The following is a 10,219-nucleotide window of genomic DNA, read 5'->3' as shown; positions in this document are numbered from 1 at the left end:
TTCACATATCACCAAATATTTTTCTGTTAACACTTCAACAGTTAAATCACTAATATTCCTATTGTAGACTACAGCTATCATAGATTGTCTGCAGTCTGGGCTCAATGTAATACAAGCTGAATGTATTCAGCTCTTCAACACGTATTCCGTTCAGAGAATGAACAAAATCACAAAATCCGACTAATGACATATAAATCTCTCTAAACAAAAAATGAAAAAATTCTATAACATGTCTGTCGTTGAGGCAGCTGTTAGCCAGTTGTTTCCCATCATGCCCTCAGGTCTTGGAGTCAGTGGAGAGCAAGTGTGCCGCCTGGCTCCTAAAACTACAGTAAACACTTAATCTTGTGAGGTTATCATTCATGTTTTCATGACGTCAGAGCGAGTCGGGATCAAGCACAGATGTATTATGGGATTATGGAAGAAGACAACAATCAAACTGGCTGCAGTGTGGGATGACCACCAGTTATCAATTCTGAGCAGGCCTGACTCATCTTGAACAAGCCTAATAACAGACAGTGTGGGACAGCTGGGACACATCTTTAGTTCCAGCGTTATTTCACAGAAACCATGTGAAAACTTTAGGGCAGACCTGGTGGGACAACCAAATGTTTTTCCAGGCTTCATGACTACTGCAGGCCCCTTTAACCCAGAGCCTGTGATGTCACTCAAACAGAGAGGTGTGAAGGAAAAAAATGAAGGAGTGATCACTCCCTTATTTTTTACTCCAAGTCCAGGCTACAGATACTATGGGCTCAAATTAGGGTCAAAAAGATTTTGACTTGGAAATTAATGTTCACAAATAATTCTAAAGTTTGTCGTCATAAATCAGCCTTTGTAAAAATGTAAAATAAACCTACATGAGAAATTCAAGTTTGTACATTTGTATAAAAGATTTGTATTTGTAAAAAAAAAACTGTGGCTGTGTAGAGATAGGGAGTTTCTCCCATACAAAATTAAAAATTACACAGTTTATTTTGATTTCATCAAACACAGACAAGGTAAGGCACAATTTAAAGTTTTGCACTCACCAGCCTGTAGTTCTGTTAATATCCTGCAGACAACGCCAATTTGTTACTGACCATCTGAGGTCTGCTGTTATCAGCTTTGTCTCCAGCCCTGTCACTGAAGAGATACAGCCAAGCTCGGTAAGATTTAGGGGCAGGCTTGCTTAAGGGCCTCACGTAAACTCTGTACCCTCTATACTAGTCATCCATGCATTCATCTCTGGAAAATTTTAGAAGTAAGATGAAAATATTATCTTAAATTAAAAGAATAAATAAAAATGTAAAAATGTAAATTATTTGCTTATTTATTAATCTATAGAACATTTTGGCTTAACTCAAATAATTTTTATTATTTGAATTGATATATTTTCTTCTGCTTGGCCAATTTTATAGAGGCCTAAATAGCCTATTTTATGGGCAGTTAAGACATGCAGGTCAAAGGGTTAGGGTTAGGGTAAGGCAAATAAGAATAAGGAAAACAATAATAAATAAACTAATTTATAAATAAGATATTTAGGTGAGGGAAGTTGAGAGCAAGTTTTCAAAAAAAAAAAACATAAACAACTGCAGTTACAGTTAGAATTTCAGACCTTCCTGTCTAAACAAAATTCATAACTATCTTACAATATCTGGCACTGATGAAATGACCAACATTAAAAGAAAAAAGGCTTCTCGCCCTCTCTCTCAGCTTCTGTATTTAGACTACAACTGAGTGATGCATCTTCCATAATAGACGATCTCTGAGGTTTTTTTTTTTTTTTTTTTTTTTTTTTTTTGTGCGTGTGTGTGTGCGTGTTTGTGAGTGAGTGTGTGTGAGCGTGTGCGTGTGTGCGTGTTTGTGTGTGCGATATCTCAGACGTCACAACCTGCCGTTGGTCGAGTTCAGCTCAGTTCAGTTGGGATCAGATGAGCCATTGGTTCCTCTCCGGAGGTGAACTAAACTAGATCCGGATGTAGAGGCGGCTTTAGCCCGCGTCATCCGAGCTCACGGTCTGAACCGGGACACTTTTCACATTTTATTCAACCCGGGACAACTGCTGCAACTGGCAGAGAGAGCCGGGGCGGAGGGGAGGAGGGAGAGCCGCCGTTAACGTAACATCCGTGACGTCGGTCCGCCCGGGCTGCCGCTCTGCTGGGTTTACCACCACGCTGTTTGTCAGGAAGGTTCCTCATCGTGTTTACGGAGTTATCGATTGATCCGATCGAGGCCTAATCGTGGGATCGATCATTGTGTGATGATGGAGAGGAAGAGGACGGACTGTCCCGCTCTGCCGCCCGGCTGGAAGAAAGAAGAAGTGATCAGGAAGTCCGGACTGAGCGCCGGGAAGAGCGATGTCTACTACTACAGGTACTCCGTCACACTCATCGATCAGTCACTGATCAGTCACACAGCAAACCGTTGATCGATCGGTCAGCCTGTGGTTATTGGTCCTACTCCTGAGTGACATCATCGCTCATCACTACTGCTGCTCATAGTTGATCAGGTGTTGAAGTGCCTCAGTTGAAGTTACAGTGTGGCGTCTGTGCTGCTGTGATCAGAGAGAGGCTGAGGGTCAACACGGTGTCAGGAAAACATCAGGATCATTATGTGACTTTAATAACAACCCTGCAATGTTCCTGTTGCACAGTGGCTCTGTGCTTGTCCACAAACAGTTAATTGACACTGACAATGTAAAAGTCAGTGTCAATGAACTGTATTGTATGTAATGTAAAATTCAGAGTGTGGTTTTATTTCTGTGTTCATTTATTGGCCAAAGACTGAGTGAAGCTGAGATGAAAACTGACACATGCCACTTCTGAGTGATATATCACTGCTGTCTGTATCTACTGGCATATGTCACTTATCAACAGTGTGCTGCTCATGACCACTGGCAGATCATATTTTCCCTAACATATATGACTGCTTTTAGATTCAAAAAACAACAACTTTATTATAGAGATTTTACACAAAATGTACAACTAGCACACATCCAGCGCCTTCACCTTGTCAAAGAGTTTGAAACCACATCCCACCTCTGAGAGGGAGTTGGCCGTTTTATCATGTGAACGCCCACTGTCTTGTCTATTAGCTAACAAAGTCAAGGATTCAGTAGTAGCTTATATCAGGATGCATGCACCGCAATGAGATTACAACACATTTCCAAAAACAAGGTTACAAGGTTATAGGAGGGCAAACATCTCTTTGGGTAACACCCCTCTGTATGTCAGGTGTTTAGTATTTATAGTCAGCTTACAAACCTTTAGTTTACACTATGAAGGAAGTGACATGCAGTTATAAGGCCGATCCAAGTGTGTAATTATGTACAGGGTTTCTCAACAATTCAACTTCTCCTACAAGACATTTCATATTATTACAACACTGCTTTGACTACTATATCATCATTCATTATCCTGTGGTCCTCCACTAATGGCTGCCCACAGCTGGAGGTACAGCTGTTTACAAAGATATAAATAAACACCTACATCTCAGGTCTGGATTAAGAATGATCACAACCTGAAGTACGATATCAACACCTGTAGATATTTACACCGCATGACAGAAACAATACTGTCCTGAGCCAGCAGCAACAATCTCAACGCATTAGCCTACAGTGTGTAGCTGTATGACACACACACACACACACACACACACATCATGCAGGATCACACATCCTGACGCAGAGATGCAATGATAAAATTACAATAGGGTCCTCGCACCAGTCGGTGCTTGGGCCCTAATAACCAAAGATTTGTCTATATGGACCTAATATTGCATTTTATATAGTTATATCAATGTGTTATACCATGTTATACTTTATATCAATAAAGTTTGATAAAGTCAGTCAATGATTGGCCTGTGAATGACTCAGCTACTCATGATGAAGACTACGATAAGGAAACGTCAGTACAAAATATAGTTAACACTGCAAGGTTATTACAAATTCATAAGTAAGTAAGTGTTTCCTTTTTTTTTTGTCTTTCTTGTATTTAAATAATTATATCCACTCACCATAGGGCAGAACGATTAATGGATATATAACTGAAATCACAATAAGGCCAAGTGCAGTATCCAAGTCACAGGAGCTGTAGTTTTTTGATAAAGGTAAAATATGTTACAACAACAGACCATAAATGAAGTGTTGTGTTGCTACAGACACGTCCCGGACTACAAATCATATCCTGCAGACGTAAAGTAACATGTTTGTTCGGTACAAGACCAACAAAAATCACCATTTTTACATTTTTATTCTGTGAAAGTGAAATTCAAAAGTGACCATTCACACTGGAACCGTGACTCATAATCTCAATATGTTGCTAGTTATGATTCATTGGAATACGTAAATAAAGAAATGATCAAGTAAATAAATAAATAAAAGGTGATCAAGCAGTTTCAGTTCAGTTTTATTCTTTTTGCACATTACATATGATTTCACCAAGAGGCCTGAGACTGTTGGTTTCTCTGCCTCAGTAACCATCACTGCAGTATGAAGGAGTTCAGCTTCTCCTTAAATCAGATCAGATTCATCTGTGAAGTTTCGCCTTCTGCTCTTTTCCTGGTTCTGTATCTTCACTCATCGCTGTTGTGTTAGATGGGAGAGGAAATGTTGTGGCTGTGACGCTCATGAGCTGGCGGCTGTTTTCAGGGGCTGCGTTCATGTCTTGTTGCTGAGTGATGGAGGCAGCTCTCACTCTAGCAGATTAACAGCTCAGAGTCAGAGACACATGCTGTCCTGGTCCAATCCTGGACTTCTAACATGAAGGAGATCCACATTTCAGAGCTGAGACTTTACTTTCAGTTTGCTTTATAACGTGACTCATCATCACTTCCAGTAAGGAAACCAGTCAGCAGGCCGACTTACTGGAATAGCAGCAACACCCTGCTGAGGCGTCTACTGGCTGCGTTTCTACAAACTCAACTGTGTCTCTGTTCAAAACCACAGAGTCCAGATTCACAGTTTCTCAGATATAGTCTTCACAAGATGAAACACAATATACATGCCACAGTCAGCCACACACACACACACACACACACACACACACACACACACACACACATACACACACACACACACACACTCGCGCGCACACACACACTCACACGCATGTGCGCGCACACACACACTCTCACACACACTCACACTCACACACTCACACATACACACACAGAGCCAGTGATCTTTGATTTGTAGCTGCTGACCTACATGTAAAACACAGCTGAATGACTGTGTGTCTTGTTCTTGTGTCTTTGTGAGGACCAGTCAAACTGTCAGAGCTTCAGAGGAGCTGAAGACATGTTGTCTGCTGCTCCCACTGCTGCAGGTTAAAGCTTGAATTTAGGCTTCAGGTTAGAATTAGACTTAAGTCAAGGTTAGGCGCTTGGCGATGTATTATTCCCCCACAAGTATAGCAGTACAAATGTGTGTGTGTGTGTGTGTGTGTGTGTGTGTGTGTGTAAGTGTGTGTGTGTGTGTGTAAGTGTGTGTGTTAGTTCAGAGCAGTGAATGAGGAAGTGTGTGACAGTTGCTGCTGGTGTCAGATGTGATGTCATAGCTGACTGATTTTCTCAGAGAACAGAGAACACCAAACGATGGCGAGTTTAAAACCATGGGAGTTTGAAATTGACAAGTGGGACTAGTAACTTTCTGTTGCCCGGCAACTGTTCAGCAGCGAAGACAGTCCACTCATGTGACAAGTGTAACGCCATGAGACAAGTGAACATGGTAGCTGTAAAGTGTTGATCAATATATAGAATATATTTTACCAAAATGCTCAATATATGTTGGAGTTTTCCGTATGCTGGTGCAGTGCACTACAACTAATATCATCTCATTTATTTTGGTCTAATTTATTTCAATTTATTATCTTTTTATACTGAATATATGTTTAGTAGTTTTCAGTAAGTTGTGGAAGTACACTAATGAACTACAACAATTGTTTTATATTATATATTTAATTGTATATCTGTAGATATCATATATTATTTATTATTTTATTTATTTATCACACTTTTTAAAAAAATGTTCAGTTAATGCGTGGTGTGTCCAAAGTCAATTAGTAATTGTGTTAAATAATCCTGATCTCAATATTGATGAAAATGATCTTGATTATGATTTTTGCCGTAATGGAGCAGCCCTACACTAAGTGATGAACAGATGTCAGGCAGCCATGTTTGTTCCTTCGGTCTGGCTGCTGTTTCAGCTTCACTGGATTCTCATTATATAGTTTGCTGGTTACTAGATAAAGCACATACATCACTGTTAGACATGTATAATGACTGTAGTTTGTTTGGACTCTCAGTGTTTGGAGCCTCTGTGACATCATCACTGTAATATTACGACTCCAAAGTCAAATTCTCTTGTTCTGTCCCATATTCATGAAATGTCCACTTAAGTTCCGGTCAGTCACTGCGTCAGTTAATATATTTCGATTGCCCGACAATTAAAAATATATCAATGGTCTAACTCTCTTCCTTTCAACCTTCAGTCCTTCAGGGAAGAAGTTCAGGAGTAAGCCTCAGTTGTCCCGTTACCTAGGAAACACAGTGGATTTGGGATGTTTCGACTTCCGGACGGGGAAGATGATGCCTGGGAAACTGCAGAAAAACAAACAGAGGCTTCGACACGACCCGCTCAGCCTGGCCAAGGTAACAATGACGGATCACACCTGTGAGGGAGGGGCTGCGGCTGTGCCGTGGTCATGTTGTGTGTTATCGGATTATCAGATTAACACGGCTCTTCCTGCAGCAGGTTGACAGTTCAGCAGGTCAGTTGACAAACATTCACTACAGAGGAGGAGAGTCACAATGTGGCTGAGCGCTCTGTCCACAAACCAGAGCTGTAGGACTCACTACAGTCTCAAGAGTTTTTACTGTTATCTCAGACTGTGTCAGCCCTGTTGGTTTGACACAGACTTGTCCAGGTCTTGTCAGTGTTTTCACATGGATTGTCTCATGAACACTCTGATTTGTCCTATGGGTGTTTTGATTCAGACTTGTCCCTGTGTCCTGGGTGTCCTTGGTCCAGTGGATGTTTTGATCTGGTCTTATTAGTATCTTGACTCACACTTGTCTGGGTGTTGTGGGTGTTTACTTGAACTTGTCTTGGTCTTGTGAGTCCCATGATCTTGATTGATGCCACTCTGAGTCTTAACACTCTGTTACGACCCACTTAAGAAAATGTCCAGGGGAACACAGGGAGTAATGTGAGGTTCACAAGGTGACTCTAACAAACCACAACAACAAAGAAAAGAAAAAGGTGTTTGAGACACAGGAATTATCGCATGGACCGGTGTTTATTATAGTAACACATAAAGCAACAAATAACCAACATAAGATTGCAGGAAGCAAGAAACGTTGGGGTCTCCAAGGCTAAAATAACAAACAAAACTCCCCATGCCACCTAGGAAATAAAACAAATAGACAATCTCTAACCTCCCTGAATGTCCACAAAACGGGAGAAAAACAGGATAAAAGGAGGCAGAGACCCCTGCAAAGCTTCCTCTGCATTGATAAAGTTGTTTGCACAACAGAAACACTTGGGAGACACAGTCAGTCTGCAAGGACAAGAAAGACAACAACCACAGAAGCAACACAACAGTCTCATAGGCAGCTTGGTGGCCAAAGGGCCTGGAACTCCAGTTGTGGGAGGCTGATATAGATGTCCACTGATGAGGAAGTGACGAACATGCATGATAGACCTGCAACGCACATCACAACATCAGTGGACGTAACACATTCACAAAAAAGAGACGAGCCTTGAGGACATTTTGAGTTGGACCTGTCTTGTCAGGGTTGGGATTCAGACTTGTCTGCATCTCATGGGTTTTTTGACTCCGACTTAGTGTGTCTTGGTCTTTTGGGTGTTTGGATTGTGACTAACCTCAAACTTGTGGACATCTGACTCTGAATTGCCCTGTGGGTGTTTTGACTCCGACTTGTCTCAGACTTGTCCCTGTGTCGTGGATGTTCTTGGTCGAGTGGATGTTTTGACTTAGACCTATCTTTGTCTTGCAGGTGTTTTGACATGGTCTTATGAGTGTTTTGACATGTACTTGTCTCAGTCTTGTCTTGTCCTGGTCTCGAGGTTTTTTTCTGTGTTTAGACTCAGTCTTGATCTCGGGAATTTTGTCTCTCAGTCTACTGGATGTTTTGACTCATACTGGTCTTGGTTTGGTGGCCGTTCAGTTCACACTGGTCTGTGTCTCCTGGGTGTCTTCACTCAGACTCGGCCTGCTCTTGTCAGGGTTTGTCTTAACACTCACAAATCACAGACAAGTCTTGTGGGCATTTGGACTTGGACTTGTCCTGTGGGTGTTTTGAGTCAGTCTTGTAATGGATGTCACATCATTGGTTCAGACGACAGTAAACAGTGTTTGTTTTGAAGATCAGTCCACAACTCTTTAATTAGCTGCATCCCATTTAGTGTTTCCAGCTGCGTTTTCCTCACATGGCTCAACAAACCTCACTGTGAGTAGACTGGACTCATTAACATGTTCAGGCATCCGTCTAATTAAATTTGGATGATCATCCAACCTGGGTCAGCTGACACACACACACACACACACACACACACACACACACACACACACACACACACACACACACACACACACACAGGAACAACCCTGACTCACAGAGGATAAATCGTCAATATTTTTACTGGTAAGTTGACTGAAAACAATACTAACAGTCACTAACAAATTCCAGTAGCATCAGTACTGTTGCTATGGTTACAAGCAATTTAATATACCCTGAGCTCTAACCAGAACTGTAGTTACCCTGCTGACCAGATGTGTTTGAGCCGTCCACTTGTATCATTTTAACAGATGCCTGACACAAACCAGGATTTTCCGCTGTCATGGTGTAAGCTACGCTAACGGACGGACTGCTATAATAAGCTCCGCCCACACAGATCAGACTGCTCTGTGTGTGTATGCGTGTGAGCGTGTGTCGGGTGAAGTATGTGTGCTTGCATGCCTCTGCACACGTACGCATGTGTGTGTGTGTGTGTGTGTGTGTGTTGTTTTGTTTGTGAGCTGCAGTCTTTGTGCCAGAGATAACAGCAGCATGGACCCCTCCCACACAGCAGACACGTCTCAGTGTTTCTTTAAGTGAAAACACACAAACACTAGAGCTAGGGGAAAGATCATTCGGTCATTCAAATGTACAGGTTCACCCTCTGGAACAGGAAGGAAATCGGAGCTTGTATGTTACCAAGCGTAAAAAGGTAGAAAGTTTCAGAGTGACCCTCTTAGGACCCTCTATTCAAGTGTCCCAGTGAGTCCTGCCAGTGTGACAGGGAGGCAGCATGAACAACACCAGGACCCTAAAACTAGAAGGAGCAAACGTCTACCTCAGCAGACAAAGTGATTTACAGTTTAGGCCGTGCAAGGCGGTCGCCTGCTCAGCAGCAGCAACCTGGGGTTCATTGTCCTGCCCCAGGACACTTGGACATATGGACAGGAGTAGCCAGGGATTGAACCACAAGCCCTTTGGTTAATGTACAATCTGCTCTGCCTCCTACCTGCTGAGCCACAAGTTGAATTTATAAGCAATCAAACACACCCTTAGTCAAATGAACACAATGAGGTGTGTGCTTATAAATAATTACTGCAAAACACTATAAAACACTGTTGATTATAACCTGTATAATTAGATGATTTATAAACAGAGTATAAATGCAGATGTAAATCATTATTAAAGCCAGTGGAAATGGCTCATGTGCATCTGACCGGTGAAGTCCAACTGTAGTTTGACGGATCAGTTCACAGTTTTTACTAAACATACAGATGATTGTCAAACAGTTTATTTAAACATAGAGCATACAGCATACAAGCATAGCAGCTTAACAGATGAGCCAGCTGTGCTTCATCAGAAATGATGCTGCTTCAGATGAAAGATCAGAGGAATTTCCTCTTTAGGTTATTTGCATGTATAACCTGCATTAGTTAAACTACCGCATTTCAAATGTTAGCTACTTTTTTAAAGTCCATATAGTCTAAAGGTCTCTGTCCATGTGTAGTTTGATTATAGATCAGGTCTAGGTTCTATATTAATACTGTGAAAGTATCAAAGCGCTCAGTCCACAGAGAAATGCACACAGCCTGTATTCTGAACCTGAGCCTTAAAACCAGCCGTCAGGACTTCTGGAACAACAAAGCAGTGACCACTTTCATCCACGCCCCGAGCCCTGCCCACCAGCACCCACCAGCACCCACCATCCAACCTTGCAGGC

At 41.9% G+C, this 10,219-nt stretch overlaps 1 protein-coding gene across 3 annotated transcripts in view; it reads left to right on the top strand.

The window, feature by feature from the left end:
- The first annotated feature begins 1,796 nt into the window (after nt 1–1,796).
- Nucleotides 1,797–10,219, top strand: part of mbd2 (methyl-CpG binding domain protein 2) — a 35,939-nt gene continuing 27,516 nt past the window's right edge. Inside the window, exons 1-2 of one of the 3 annotated variants that reach the window (XM_056403317.1) lie at nt 1,797–2,355; nt 6,471–6,630. In XM_056403317.1, coding sequence (XP_056259292.1) covers nt 2,243–2,355; nt 6,471–6,630 — 273 coding nt within the window. In that variant the 5' untranslated portion in view covers nt 1,797–2,242. The remainder of the gene's footprint in view (nt 2,356–6,470; nt 6,631–10,219) is intronic. The other 2 variants (XM_056403316.1, XM_056403315.1) reach the window with 2 other exon arrangements.

Source organism: Seriola aureovittata, chromosome 18, assembly GCF_021018895.1.
Source record: "Seriola aureovittata isolate HTS-2021-v1 ecotype China chromosome 18, ASM2101889v1, whole genome shotgun sequence".
Taxonomy (NCBI): Eukaryota; Metazoa; Chordata; class Actinopteri; order Carangiformes; family Carangidae; genus Seriola; species Seriola aureovittata.
This window is presented reverse-complemented; position numbering and strand designations above follow the sequence as displayed.